The following is a 15,256-nucleotide window of genomic DNA, read 5'->3' on the forward strand; positions in this document are numbered from 1 at the left end:
TCAAAAATAGTGTAACGTTGTTTCAACCGAATATTCAGTTGAATTCCTTTATAAAACCATTAGCCTAAGTGGGACCAGGTTAGCCTTAATGTTGTGGAAAGGCAAAAGATTTGTTGTTAGGCTACTCACAGCGGGATTTGCACGCACGTGCCCAAAGCATCCAAGCGGAAGAGACAGATTTAACATGTTTTTCGGATAATGCTAATCTTGCTGCTACAAATTATCAGCTAATAGCTAACCAGCGGACGAAACCTGCAGCTCTTTTTCCCTTCAGCTTTGACTCTTGTGACTTCAAGTGCAGGTAGCTTTTAATAACAAATATTGGTCGTTCAAACTTATTGGAAGCGTTTTTGCTGTGAAATTAAGAGGTTTGCTAGCAGTGAAATGGCTTAGTTTTGAATCTTTATCCTCGGACTGACAAAACCTTGATTGGTAATTCCTGATAGTTTCGCATACTTCTAGAGGCTTTTGAGGCAAACCCGGTCACCGAGATTGGCAGAGGTAAGTTTTCGATTGTTGAAGTGTTGTTGCCGGGATATCATTCCATCCACTGGTGGCCGCTGAATAAAGAGCAGTCCTGAAATGCCCTGCTCAAGCGCACACCCAGAGCCGAACCAGCGCTGCGTCATCTTGAGTTAAAAGCGTTACCACTGAGCTAATGGGGCCGACGTTTTTATGTTTATATGAAAATGTTTTCATTATACTCAGTGGATAGCATATAAGTAGCCTACTTACCAAGACTCAGCACAAAGGTGTGCAAATCGCTGGTAAGAGTGTGGCCCAGAGACGACTTCAGCACCACGACGACATTCATTATTCCTTAATTGAGATTTGTAACGCCTGGAAAATATCATTTTTCTCCTTTGCAGCTTGACAAATTCAACCAGTGTGAATGTAACGAAACCCCTCTTTAAGCTCCCTAAAGGAAAAAAAAAGGTAAAACGGTCAACAATATTTTTATTCATTAATCATGGTTATTCTTTCAGCGTCGGCCACATACAACCAACATCTGTTATAGAACGTTTTTGATTTTCAATTTTGATACAAAATGATCATTTGATTTTTTTTATTTTGTTATGTTTGGGCTCAGTCAAGACTTCGGAAACTAATTGAACACTTTGTGATAACAAGAAGAAACATATTAAAGTTTTTATATTGCTGTGTAAAGCTGACTTGTAGGAGACTCCAGTTTTATTGGGTCCGTTCAAGTATCCCAATTTCGTTTCTCTAGATCCTGTTCTTTACATCCTGTTGTTTACTTATATATTTTTTTAATTTGTGACAAACGTGGAAGCCAGGTTTTGCTAAGTTTTCGTCGCCTATAAGCCTAGTTTTTGCTTTGCCTTCTAAGAATGTAAGCATGCTACTGCGTCACAAAATCTCCAGATTGAAATAAACAAATTTTTCACTTCTTTTTTGTTTTGATTTCGTTTTGAATTAAACGTTTGTAAAAGACTATATTTCAATTCCGAGAAATATGTAGCCTATCAAGCAGTCCTAGAAAGTACATTTTTTATTTTCTCAAATTACAATGATTAATTGCAAGTGAGGAAGTTTATATGCGGTAAGATTTTTAGAGGTGCTAGGTCAATTTAGATGTTTCTGCCATCGACAATTTTGTTTTCACTCCCGGTAGGCTAAGCTATATTCTTGCCGTTATTTTTATTGCCAGCTTGGAAACCTAAACCAGCTTGAACTGTCAAAATTGCTAAATAGAAGCATGGCTTGACTTATCAACAAGTGAATTGAAGTTTTTAGTGTTAATTTTGTTTTCAGCAAAGAATGAAAAATCACACTGTATCGAAAATAAAGAAGATATTTCAGTTGATACTGCCGGCAATTCTATGTTTTTCAAGTGGTAAGAAAGCCTACAAAAATAGATTGTTAATCAATAGGTTGTGTTTGAAATGTTACAATAACGTTCTTGTTAAGTGACGCAACAACTATCTATGTTTCTTTTGTGGCTGTTGCCTGTACTCAACCCTTTGTTTAACTAACTGGCCTACTTGCCAATACGGCACGATGAGCTGAAAATTCAGAATAACGCATCAATATAATGAAGCAAAAAAACAGTTTCCCAAAAAAATGTGGAACCCTCGAGGGACCGTCATAGAACCCCACTACATGCTTTGAGCCCCGTTAGCTCAGTGGTTACGCGCCCGGCTCAAGATCACACAGTGCTGGTCTGACTTTCTGGGTGTGCGCTTGAGAAACGCATTTCAGAACTGCTCTCCGTTCAGCGGCACCTAGTGAATGGAGTAATTCCCCGACAACAACACTTCAACAATCGGAAACTTCATTCTGCCAACCTCGGTAACCGGCCCTGCGTCAAAAGCTTCTACAAGTGTGCGAAAATACCAGAAATAACCTATCAAGGTTTTGTCCACTCCGAGGATAAAGATTCAAAACCAACCACCAACTTTCCACAACCCCTATAAATCACTGAAGATGAAAACAGTAGCCTATAGTTTTCAAAACGTTTGCTGAACATGAGTTTAGTATCGACAATTTGGGTTCTTTATTTTTGGATTAGATTAACCAGGCGTTCCAACCATTTTGCTTCTAAACTAATTTCTATAATGCAAGTTGCTTCATAAAACACTAAACGACGCAGTTTCAACAATAAGTGTACCTAATATTTCTTATGAATGCAGTTGCCGCCAGAAGGTACCTAATCACAGTTCCTTTGGGCGTTGTACGTTCTCCCACCCGGGCACAGTGTCTCATGGACAGGACTCCGTCCAACATTGATTCCCACTGGAGAATGTGGAATATCACAGTGCCACCAGATAAAGCACTTTATATCCACTTTACAAGATTTAAAGGATTCGATAAGGCCAGGTAAGAGAAACTGTAAATTTAATACAAAAGCTTAAGGACTTTCAATTTGGCTACATAACATTTAATCACACGGGAGTTAATTGCCGGGTCAATCTCTAAATATTATAGTAGCCTATATTTTTACTATGTATACTGTATACTAACGACCTGTTTTAGCTTGATGCTGCGAGTTCGCTATGGTGGTAGCTGTTTGCACTAGCTTTCGGAACACAGTTTCCTAGTCATGTGCTATGTCATTAACTATGCATGTTTACATCCGAAAAGCCTGTCAAAGATAACTGTTGTTGTTAATGACTTTGTCACTTTTACCAGTTGCTTGGCTGCTGCAGTGCGAGTGCTCTCTGGAAGAAGGCAAGTGAAGAAGTTTTGTGCCGCAGAAGAAGTTAATGATTACATAGAAAAAGACGTCCAGAACACTACGATAGCCTTCCATTCGCGCAACTGTTTCGAAAGCTTTGCATTCAAGTTTGCTTTAGTTGGTACAATAGTTTTGTTTTTTGTTGAGTTATTTTTTAGTTGAAAGAAACGTTTTCTGAATGTAAAATTTTGCATCTTTGAATGTGTGCAGTGTGTACTCATGAAAAGTTTTTAAATTTAACAAAGCAAAAATTGATATGATCTTAAGATTTTTACTTGTGCACTGGTATTGGAACTGCAATGGCATGCAGACATTGCAAAGAGTATCTACAAACTGCTGCTCTTTGTTCTACGTTAGATACACACAAAAGGCCAATGTATTTGATAAACCAAGAATTCAAAACTTTTGCCATAGTTAAGCAATTTTCTATATGCTATATCCTATGGCTAAAACAGCACGATAATAGACGTTTTTACAGAAAGAAATGCAGTAGCAGCTAACTTGTTTATAGATGTTCATGTGAGAGTGGTGTCCCATGTCCCAATTGCTGTGGGAGAGAAGATGCTTTTTGAGTTGACTTTGCTGAGAACACCAGTGAAGGGCGTTAAGTTGATATGTGAACTCTCGTTCGGAGATGGATACAACCAGATCATTCTCTCTTTGCCGGCGAAGGTTCATCATACTTACAAAATTGGAGGATTATTTCAATTTCAATTTTCTTGTACAAAAATCCATTGGTTGGGCGCATTAAACTCAAAAGGATCAATAACGGTTGAAGCAAACCTGACCTCAAATTCAATCAACTTAAAATACATCCCAGTTGCTTATCCATATGTGTCAGATAGCGCATTTTTGAACTTTACACATGATCCCACTTCGCCGTTTATATATCATCTGATAGTAGCCGGAGAAAGTTACCGTGATGTTGGTTCAAGTACTGATCCAACATCGACTTCTTTTAGTACAAGCTTAACAAGAATAATGCAAATTCATTCTGGGCCCGGTGTCCGACCTTTCACGATTATTTTAGAAAATACCGTGTCATGGATGGCATATTATTGGAATTTTACAACTTACAAATTGCTGAAAGAATTCAGTCTTTCTACTGACGTATTTGTTTCGCCAAAAACGTATGAAATACATTTCCGTTTTAAAGAAGGTGTTCCAGCAAATATCTCAGCTGATCTTATCAAGCACGACTCAATTTATTCCATTGTTGCCAAATACGAGACTTTTTGTCCGAAAGATTGCGAGTTGTGGACAATAAAACGGCCTTCACCTCCTTTTGTAAACTTCAAGCAAAGTACAGATGACAACAAGTTTAGAATATATGCCAATGCCTCAAATCAAAACTCCTTTCTAACCGGAGCATGGGGACCTTTTGAGCTTTTACCCCAGATTTATGACGTGTATATAGCTGTAACTGGGCATGCTTATGTCAACCAAAAAAGTGAGTTGAATATATTTGTGAGAACAGACGTTGGAAACTTTCATGGACTCCTCTATTATAACTACGATCCTCGGCCTGACTTCCAGAAGTTTTACAGTGGAAGTGACTTTTGGGTATTCAATGTTAAAAAGACATTGTTTAGACCTGATCACACCGTTAGCGTCCCATTCAACTCGAGGTATTTTTTACGAGAAACAGGTCCTATCGTTTTCAAGTACCCTGGTAGACAAAAAATTGTCATCTCCCTCAAAAATCCAAACTACAACCTGCAATACACAATCCCATATCAAATATTTGTGAGAAACAGACGTGCTTGCCTGCAGAAGGCGAGAATACGCGATGGAAACAAGTATGGCTGGTTTACCTCGCCTGTGAACTTAATGAAAAGAATTTCGCTTTCAGCACAGACAACAATTGCAACCGACAATGGAGAACGTACATGCATCCAGTACTATACCCTGCAATACAATTGGGTAGTGCATAAAATTAACCACAGTTACGAAGTGCCAGATGGATATAATTGGGTTGAGCTAAAGAACGATGCCACTCAAACCGAAATCTTAATCTTGCCTACTGACCTTCCTGCTGGATTATACGTCATCACTTTAGTTGTGACGTCATTTGATATTTCAAACAAGGAACATGAAGAAGAAATGGACTTCACTTTGGTGGAAGTTTTCAAACCGAAATTAAACTTTCAAATCAAAGGTGGAAATAAACGAGTTCTGGGTAACTTAATAAATTAGCAAGTTAATAAACTAGCAAGTGAAGTTAATAAATTAGCAAGTTAATAAATTAGCAAGTGAAGTTAGTAAGGTAAGTTAAGTTGATAATTGTATTAACTGCAGCTCGTTAGTTTGTAAGCAAAGCGCTGTATATGAGTAAATGTGAGCTATATATCAGGTAAACGTGAGCTATATACCTCGACGATTAAAAACTGTATGGCAATGGTAACATTTGCACTTAGTTCTCAACATTGAGGGAATAAGTGTACAATATAAAAGTAATAATTTAGCAGAGATGACGATTCCATACAAACACATTCAAACTGCTAGATTTCCAAAGTATTAAGAGCACAATTCATGAATGTACTTTTTCACAAATAATATACTTATATTTGAGTCTTTATATTGTCACCGTAAAGCCGTTTGTCAATGATACTACGACCACACTATAAGTGTCGCTGATTTTACACATAGGTTTGAAAACAGCACAAAATAAAACTTTTTTGCTTCGTAGGTAGCATATATAAGTTTTATAATGCGTGTTCCTTATAAACTATAACTATTTGAAATAAAAAATAATTTTATTTTAAAACAAGACAAAATAGACAAAACATTATTTGATCGCAAATTCCTATGTCTTGATTTATCATTATAATATGTGAGCTTTGTATCATTATTGTTGTTTTAATTCCTCTTCCATTCGATTCAACTTACTTTTTATAGAGTATTTTGGTATCGCTTTTCTTTTTGGCCAAGAATAGAATTTTGAATTGTTCTTGAGGATAAGGCTAGATAGACTGAAAGATTGTGTTATTTTTTGTGTGTAACTTTGAAAATAACGTTTTATAGGAATAAACAGTAAGATTGTAAAGTTTCAAACGACTCTACATTATGAAGAAGACAATCCCTTCACAATGGACTGGTTTTGTGCAACGTCTAGGGAAGATTTACCTGGGGATGTCAAAATAGCCAAACTTCTCAAACAAGGTGAGTTAATAACTTTAATTGATTGATTGTAGAAATTTTTATCTTCCAACTGGAAAATCTTCTTTTGTGAGCTTTCTGGTAGTCTTGCATACTTGTAAAGGCTTTGAACCACTGACTCAAGCCCGAATTTGACAAATTGAAATTTTCTACTCTTGAAGTGTTGTTGTCTGTGAATTATTCCATCAAATCCAATAGGTTTTGCTTGATGTAGAGCAGTCCTTGAAATACGTTGCACAAGCGCGCACCTCGAGATTCGAACCAGCACCACTAGATCTTGTAGGTTCTTCGTTCGTAGAATCCGAATGATCATCACAATATAAAACCATCAGGATTTTTTATCCATTAGCTCTAGTTGCAATATTTAATGAATAGGAAAGTAAAACTAGAAACGTATAACTTGTTTTGTTGATTCACTAATGTTTTGTCTGTGATGTCTATGCGCACCTTCTGAATTAATAACATTTACAGTATGAAATTTCAAAAATATATGCAACCATGATGCAACTTAGATAGTTTACAGTGATATTTTGTTTTAAAAACTAAGTTCGAAAAATCTTCAAGTAGGCCTAATCATTGATTAATGTTATTTGCTTGCCAAAGGTGACTGCTTCACTCAGCAAACTCAACTTTACATATCCAGTGGTCATACTATGAAATTCTCTACTTTTGCATTGGTTGATAGCGAGCATTATTTCATTCGTGCTTATGCGTCCAAAGCGGGATTTGAACCTGGATATGCTGACCAAGCGATTGAAATTCTTGCACAAAATGCTCCTGAAATGCATCTAAGGTTAGTTATGTGAAGCAATATTTCTTCATGGCTACTTAAGTTTGATTTGCCATCTGATTTAATTAGCTTGTGTTGCCAAGACTTTGTTAGGTTACCAACAAGTGATGCAACTTTTAAAGCCATTTTGTTGTTGCAATTTTCCTTATTGGTTGTCTGTGCTTGTTAAGCCAACTAGGTTACAGCACTCCACCAAGAAACAATAAACTGATTGAAACTAGTTAGTCGGCCATTCCTTGTTGTCACCTCTTGTCACTGTATACAAAATACTATATCCTACATGGGCTACAAAATTGATACAGTTTTTCAAGTTTCAGTGCAATTTCTCAGGTAAACATTCAGTTCTTAGCGGAGTGATGTTGATTGATATTACTTTTCAGTTGTGTGTCCAATTGTGGACTTTATCTCAATGAGCATTTGCCTTTTGTGCTTCGACTCGAATGCCCAACCTGTCAAAGTTCTGAATGGGTGTTGCTGCATTTCAACACAACAAACTTAGACAAATGCAATAGCCAAGAGTTTTGCACGGTCAGTCAAGAACTTATTGAAAAGCTTCGTTCGAGTTTCAACAATTATTTAACCGTGACAGGTGAGCTGTAAGAAAAATGTTAATTGTTTTAATAATATTAATAAGAATAATGAAATTATGTAGGTTGTTGTAGGGTCATACTGTACCTTCAATTATGATGTGACTGGAGACGATTATTGCATCTATTGATTATTATGAGCATGATCTGATACAGACGTTAGAGATCATTGTCTTTTAATCCTCGTATAAAATCATTGTTACTTGTTGTAATGTCTGAAGTGATTATACAATCAGTATAGCAACTATAGCGTGTTATCTGGCACATACAAACATTATCGCTTACAAATAACAGTTTACGAGTTATAAGGATTTGACGTTGCTGGAAAAAAAGCGTCCGCATCTTTGAGATTTGGGCAGAAGACCACTCCACGAAGTGGATATTGCGATTTCTCTTACATCGAAAGCATAAGAGGGAGAACTGTTGTGAGTTTGTCCTGCGAACAATATGTTGACCTGAACATTCCATTGCACTACAAGTTCTACCTTCTACACGGGGGTAAGATAACCAAAAAGAAAAAAAAAAATTTTTTCTAAAGAATGTACAGAACATTTTCTTCAGAGAAACGAGGACGCGGGACGACCATGTAGTCCCAACAACAAAAATATTGCTAAAAATTAGCTCAAACCTGACAACTCAAACCTAGACACTTGTTTTAATAATGCCAGAAGCAACAATAAACAATAAATTTAATTTTCTGAGTAAATCAAATTACCAAAAGCAACTTAACATATCGATTTTCGAAATAATATACAGAATTCAAGCTCGAATATGGACAGAAATGTGTATAACTTTAAACCTGGCCAGACTCTCTTTGCTGGTTTTGTAAAAACTAGAAATTAAATTATAAAATAAGTTATTATTTGACCTACAATATTTGTAATCAATGTGGCAAAAGGCGTGTTATTTCACCGATAGTGTTGTGGTAAATGTAGGCATAGCGTAAGTTTGTTTTATTGATAACGAGAAGTAGGTAAAGCTACACATTAAATAAAATAAAATAACAAAACACTCTAAATGTGTAACTGCTGCAATAAAAATGATCACTTTCTTGAAACGTAAAATCAGTCTCACCATTGAACCCGTTTAAGAATTTTTAGTAATGTGACGTTATTTGTATGCAGAAAACAGGAATTCGCTACTACAGCATGGATACGACACACTTTTGAGCGGGTTCATTATAAGTCCAATCCATACTACCAACGTATCTTTCTTGATGAAAGTTTGCAATGCTATTGATTCATGCACAACGCAAACCACATCAATCGTTGTGAAAGGATTCGGCACAGATAATGATGTCAATAAGGAACTCCATTTCGACCTCGTCACCAAAGATGTGCAGACAATAGCACAGACTTTAGCCGGACGAGAAGACATGACAGCAGTTCCTTATAATTCGGTAAAATTGTAGTGGGTTATGGGTGGTTTGAATCTTTATCTTTGGACTGAAACAGCTTCTTTGAGAATTTATTTCTGACAGTTTTGCTTGTATGAAGCTTTGAACCACTGAGATTGACAGTGAAGTTTCTGTTTGTTAAAATGTTGTTGTCTTTGAATTACTTCATCTACTAGTTGCCGCTGAATGAAGAGCGGTTGTTAAAAGACGCTGCTTCAGCGCACACCCCGAGAGCCAAACCGGCTACTGTATCGGGGCGGATTATAAAATATTTAATTTTTGTGAGGAGCATTTTTGTATTTAATTTCAGTTAAAAAAGGTTGGAGTGTGGTGTTTTTGGTTTGTATGTTATATATTCATCATTAACATTTTTCAAACACTTTTACATATTTTAGATTCATAAAGTCGCTGAAGAAATGACAAAAGTAAAAATCTTTACCCTAGATACGGCCAAACAAGTTTGTGATATCTTCAACCATATCACAAACCAAACTCATATGGTCAGAAGTGAAACAAAAGTAAGAGAAAATAATTTGATTTGTGTTACAGTTTATTTTACTTGTGTCAAATATTAATACAAACTTTTTAAAGTCATTCAATGTATTTTCAAAGCTGGACATGACCCAATTTTATGACATGATCGCCTTCCTGCATAATAATATAAAATAATCAAAATAGATTTTCAGTGTGATTATGCCAAATAACTAATCACATTCACACATCTGTGCTCTGCGAAAACAGTAGTTTTTTCCAGTAGTCTATCAATGAATACATTAAAAGTAGCAGTAGCCTATTTATACTCATATGAGATTAATGATAATATTTCTTATTAATGCTGTATTTGTAGTCAATCAGAGAAACATTAAAAACTGCTTTCATAGTACACTTGAAAATATTTTTCAAGAGTGCTTCCGAAAATTTTGTTTAATTACATTAATTTAATCACTGTAGTGTACAAAAATCAATAGAAGATAGCTCAAAACCGCACTGAGTATGTTGCAGTGAAACCATGTATATTTTGGCTTTCTAGCTGTAAGTACAATACATAACTTGAATGCTTGTATATGATTGTATTTCAAATCACATACGCCATATATACGATATTAGCGATTGCCTTATTTTGCAGGGATTGATATGGACGAAGCTGGATGAAATTAAATCTTTTGCAATCTCAAGACGCGAAGAAGACGCATTTGACCTTATATCGCTTGTTAGTTCGTGCGTATCAGCAGCCTCTCACATGTTGCAGTCCAAACGAATCAATAGGATTTCGGTAAAACGTTACTTCATAACAAGTTGTTAATATGTCATAAGTTTTACATGTTGGCATAGAATTATTATCTTTGAGAAAATTTGATAAGTAGATCTTTTTCTATCGAGTCTTCTAAGTTTGGTTGATACACCACAGACTGAAAAGTAGATATTTTCAAGTCTAGTTAGGCGTAGCGTTGCCAAGTAATCCAGAAGATTTCTGACCGTATTAATATGAATTTCGGACATTTTAAGACAGTTAGTAAAAAATGTTTTAGTTGTGTTCCAACACTTCATTGATGTCACAGAAACGTAAACATTGGCACAAATAAACATCCGAAAGATTTACTCGCCGACAGCGTATGAAATTAGGCTAATTTAGTGTTTTTGTCCAAAGTTTAGGCCATCTGGCAACCCTGGTTAAGCAACCAAGGAAAATCGAATTTGCTTTTTAAAAAGAAATCTTCTTGCAGTAGGAATATTACTAATTTGATATTGCCAGTAATGATAACCATAACTTATTATGGTAAATGCAAAATTGAACATAAGACAAAAAACATTTTCATTATAAAGAAGTTGCTATATTATTTCCTAAGAATATTTGCAAAGCTTGTAAGAGGTATGTTTTGTGCAAAGTATCGAATTCTTTGCGCTGTTTCGACTAAGACCTTCTAAGATCTAAAAAAAAAACTTCCAGGATTGTAAATTCAACTTTTTTAAATCAAATTATCAAAAGACTGGGAAGTTTGGTGAGTTTTTATTGTTTCCACCTTTGTGTAGCAAGAAGTATTAAATCTTTTCCTGTTATTCACAATTATTCCTGCTAAGTTTGAAAATTTTTAAGCTTAAGATTTTTAACTAAAGATTCTTGATTTTTAAGTTCATTTTTGACTTCACAACTTTTACGAAAGCATTTAAATTTTGTTAGGAGAAAGATTTTGAACGGATCATTTCCTTAACGAGAGTAATTCAACCCATTGTTTATCCTGGAGAGAGGACGGTATCAGTTGCGTCTTCTGGTGTGGAAGCTTCTTTTTTAAAATTCAATATTACAGGTAAACTTAATATCTGAGGATTGTGTAGTTATTTGCTCTATGTAGAATATTGAAATTGGTATAAAATTATTTAGAACTCATGCACTCTAAGTATAAACTTGTAATTTTTGCACATAAACAACGACGTAAAGTCTTCAAAGTCCTCTATCTTAAAGTGAAATAAAAACTTCTAAAATAAAACGTTTTATAACATTGAAGCCCGCGGTTTCAAAAATATTGACAAAAATATTTTTTATTACTAGAGCTTTGGTAAAGAGTTTGCTTTGTTGAACCATAGACAGACAAAGTAAAAATAACCTTAGCGTGTTTAACATAATGTATTACACACAAAAAAATATATAACATACTAACTCAAACGTTTTCGACACGTAGCCTACGTGTATCCTCATCAAGAATTACTTTAATCTGAAATATACGTAGAATGAAAATCTTAAGGTAAATTTGACTGCGCTATAATTGTAACGACACTCTGGACTGAAAAGAAATATTTTTACTGTCACTACTGTAAAATAGATTCACACTGTGAAGACATTGTGTACTTTTTCGGGGAACCAACGCATTTTATACTTACAGCCCGAAAGCTGGTCAACTACTTTGAAATACAGCCAATCAGCTCCATACACACGGATGGAATCATTAACGTCGAGGTAAGCAGAAAGTGAGAAAGTTTATAAAAGTTTTATTTGAATGAGGCGAAGATGTTATTTTTTACAGCGAATTCGTTTCCTTAATAAATCATGTTAAGCGATTAGATTAGATTGTTGTGTAAATGCATTCGACGTAAATTCGATGTAAATATATTCGATTGTTTTGAATGCACGCAACTCAATCCAACTTACATAATTGGCCTTTTTACATTGATACAACATTTGTAGACGTTGAATCAAGTAAATAAAAAGAAGACTAATTATTTGTCAATTGAGATATATCTCTTATGTGGATGGTGCCCACGGACATATTTTATCATTTAAGTGACACATCTGTCTCTCTTCTGGAGATTGTATGGATGAAAAACATTGAAGCTTCGAGCAATGAAATGCTTTCTCTCACTTTATTCAAATTTGTAATGGCAAAAAGATCACACTGATTTTACGACAGTCGGTAAAATTGTCATTGCTTTTATCGCATGTCATAAAAACAATATGTTTCTAGGCAGTCGAGCGTAGCAAGAATTGACAGCGATAGACACGTGTTCCGCCCATGAGACTGGGCTCATCAGTATTGCACCACTACTTCATCGCGCACACTTCTCAACCGCTGCTTATAGCTGCCACATAGTTCTCAACCACAATAAAATAAATGTTAATAAAATTTACGTCTTATCATTGCATCTATTTTTTAAGTTTTGTGACGCTTTTACCTGTGACATTTTTATTTAGATTTGATTATTTTTACAGACACACAAGTTTGATGGAACGGTCATTAATTTCAATACAACAACTCGTAAAGTCGAAGAAGTAATTTCTGTCTCCATTGGAAATGATGGAAAGCCTGTTGGACCTTTGTACGACGACGAAGATGCGCAATATCTTTATTCCAACTTTCCTCTTCCTCCAAGCAAACTTCAATATTCTTCCGCTTTCCTAAACGTTTCTAAAGTTTGTATCAACGAAGACCAAGTGCTAAAAGCTGTTGGGATCATTGAGTTTACAAGAAGCTTTGACCCAAAGGAGAATATAGATGGATCAATATTCAAAATAAGTTTGGAAGACACTTCTTCTGCGAATCATATATGGGATTTGAAAATTACTTTCAATTCAAAAGCTGCTCCTGAAAACAAAAACACTGAATTGGTCCATTTGGAAAAGCAATTTTTATCCCGAAGTGAGTGATAGACGTTTAAAGTTCTTAAATTGATTTTTCAAGCTGCAGAATTTAGCTGTCTTCGGTACGTAGGGTATAGCCGAGGGGTAAGATCTCTGGTGCGGTGATCGAAAGGGCGGCAGTTCAACACCGCTCAAGAGCATGTAGTTGTGTCATTGGTAGGACACTTAAAGTCATGTCTGAAGGTGGACACGAAGATTGGCTTCCTTGCCTTTCAGTGCATTTAATCTAAATCTTTAACCACAAAGCGTAAGCCTGGATACAACATAAATCAACGTCTTTTCTATGTCTAGTTATCTGAATTTGTCAGGTTGTTGCTATTACCTTTGATTGAATCAAAGTATATCGGTTTGTAAAAATCACTAAATAGTCCTAGTCTGCAGGTTGCAAATTTTTGTTAATTGGCATTATTATTTTTCTCAAAAGTGCCTCACGCTTACTCATAAAACGGTCTCTACTTTGTCAATGCAATTCCATTTTACGACACTTTACAAAGACATTATGTAAATCTTAGGAATTTATCTTTTTGACCTTCAATACTTAGGAATGGGTAGCTCTAGCATTTTTTGTACCAAAAAGCTACATATCCCCTTGTGCTGCCATAAGCTGCGTCCCCACTGGGTTACATTAAGAAAAATTCAAGCCTAGGTGGAAAACTAAGCTTGATTTTACGTTATTTAGCACAGTTTTACGACTGGTCTATTCCACTCATTGAACTACCTTCGAAAGAAACAAACTACACGATCACCATCGATGGGGGTCTACTTTCAGACTTCGATCAAAGCATTGAAGTTATAGAATTGAAAATGCTGATTTACGTTGTCAATTGTTTCTATTGGGATAACAAACAAAGCAATTGGAATCATGATCGGTGCAAGGTAAAATTTGGCAACCTGATTAAACTAAATCATTTTCCAGCACTATGTCACGACATACAATCAAAATTCGATAACTCGAAGCTCTTTAACTCGAAACTCTTCATACCTTGAAAGAGGTTGACTAGTCCCTGCAAAACGCCTATCAAGTACATACAAAAAACTCTTCTTAATTAAATATTTACAAACGTATAACTAACTTCAAGCAATTTGGTCGGTCCCTTCAACTTCGAGTTAAACGAACTTTGGCTGTAGCCTACTAGAATAGTTAACTATGCCATAAAAGATAACCTGTAGGCTTATTACCTCTGCGTAAAATTTGTAGTTTACGTTATTGTTGAATAATTCATTTCTATTCTTGTTCAGTAACTTATATTTATGGTAGAAATGTTAACGTTTAAAAACTTAAAACGAGAATTTTGTCGGGGCGTTCCGTTTGTATGCAATAGCCTACAATTAATAGTTTAAAGAGCAGGTAGTCCATGTTTTATGATGGCTATTGTGATATACACTTTATTGTAAATAATTAGATTCCGGACACTTTAAAGAATAGACTCTCTTACAATACCCTTATCAACATTTTGCACAATTTATGTTTTTACACTTATAGTTCATGTAAAGCAACAGAAAGGTTTTGTTATTTTCAACGTTTGTGTCTTCAGTATATTATCTTTTAGTCTACAAGCAACGTAGCTCCCTCTTCAGTTCGCTGCCAATGTGATTACTTCCCAGTCAACTCAAATATGCTCGGAAATAAAGTAGGAAATTCTTCTAGATCACCAACGTTTTACGCCAGTCGCGTTCTGGTGTATCCGCAGAAAAATGTCAAAAAGGTGAATGAAAAAAGTAGCTTAAGTTATTTATATTAACAATAACAATATTTATACTTATACTAACAAGTAAACAAAATCAGTCAGGTTCAGAACGTGTACAATTTGTTGATAAATTTTTCACCTCCATGACGATCGCCTCTTCAGTATCTAAAAAAGCACAAGCAGATGAAAACATGAAAAAATTAATTAATCGGTGAAATCAAATGTGAAATTCATTTAAAACAACAGCTTCAATAGAACAATATTTCAAGGAAGCATCGACTTAAACTTAAACAAACAACAATAAT

The 15,256-nt window shown here is 35.3% G+C and overlaps 1 protein-coding gene and 1 long non-coding RNA gene across 4 annotated transcripts in view; one reads left to right on the forward strand and one right to left on the reverse strand.

Annotated features, from left to right (window-relative positions):
• The window catches only part of LOC145785468 (uncharacterized), a 26,361-nt gene continuing 11,105 nt past the window's right edge, over positions 1-15,256 (forward strand). For all 3 annotated transcript variants that reach the window (XR_014291178.1, XM_082597118.1, XM_082597119.1), the window contains exons 1-17: positions 1-301; positions 870-936; positions 1,777-1,858; positions 2,655-2,841; positions 3,154-3,320; positions 6,224-6,361; positions 6,962-7,151; positions 7,529-7,737; positions 8,045-8,233; positions 8,860-9,134; positions 9,527-9,649; positions 10,258-10,404; positions 11,311-11,437; positions 12,011-12,084; positions 12,835-13,261; positions 13,943-14,139; positions 14,814-14,969. Coding sequence is in view for 2 of the 3 variants with exons in the window: in XM_082597118.1 (XP_082453244.1) it covers positions 1,783-1,858; positions 2,655-2,841; positions 3,154-3,320; positions 6,224-6,361; positions 6,962-7,151; positions 7,529-7,737; positions 8,045-8,233; positions 8,860-9,134; positions 9,527-9,649; positions 10,258-10,404; positions 11,311-11,437; positions 12,011-12,084; positions 12,835-13,261; positions 13,943-14,139; positions 14,814-14,969 (2,682 nt within the window). In the remaining variant the exon portion in view is untranslated. The remainder of the gene's footprint in view (positions 302-869; positions 937-1,776; positions 1,859-2,654; positions 2,842-3,153; positions 3,321-6,223; positions 6,362-6,961; positions 7,152-7,528; positions 7,738-8,044; positions 8,234-8,859; positions 9,135-9,526; positions 9,650-10,257; positions 10,405-11,310; positions 11,438-12,010; positions 12,085-12,834; positions 13,262-13,942; positions 14,140-14,813; positions 14,970-15,256) is intronic.
• LOC145785470 (uncharacterized) overlaps positions 15,033-15,256 on the reverse strand; it is a 9,465-nt gene continuing 9,241 nt past the window's right edge. Inside the window, exon 4 of the long non-coding RNA XR_014291179.1 lies at positions 15,033-15,116. This is a non-coding gene — a long non-coding RNA (uncharacterized LOC145785470). The remainder of the gene's footprint in view (positions 15,117-15,256) is intronic.

The sequence above is a fragment of the Aplidium turbinatum genome, chromosome 16 (assembly GCF_918807975.1).
Source record: "Aplidium turbinatum chromosome 16, kaAplTurb1.1, whole genome shotgun sequence".
In the NCBI taxonomy this organism is placed as follows: domain Eukaryota; kingdom Metazoa; phylum Chordata; class Ascidiacea; order Aplousobranchia; family Polyclinidae; genus Aplidium; species Aplidium turbinatum.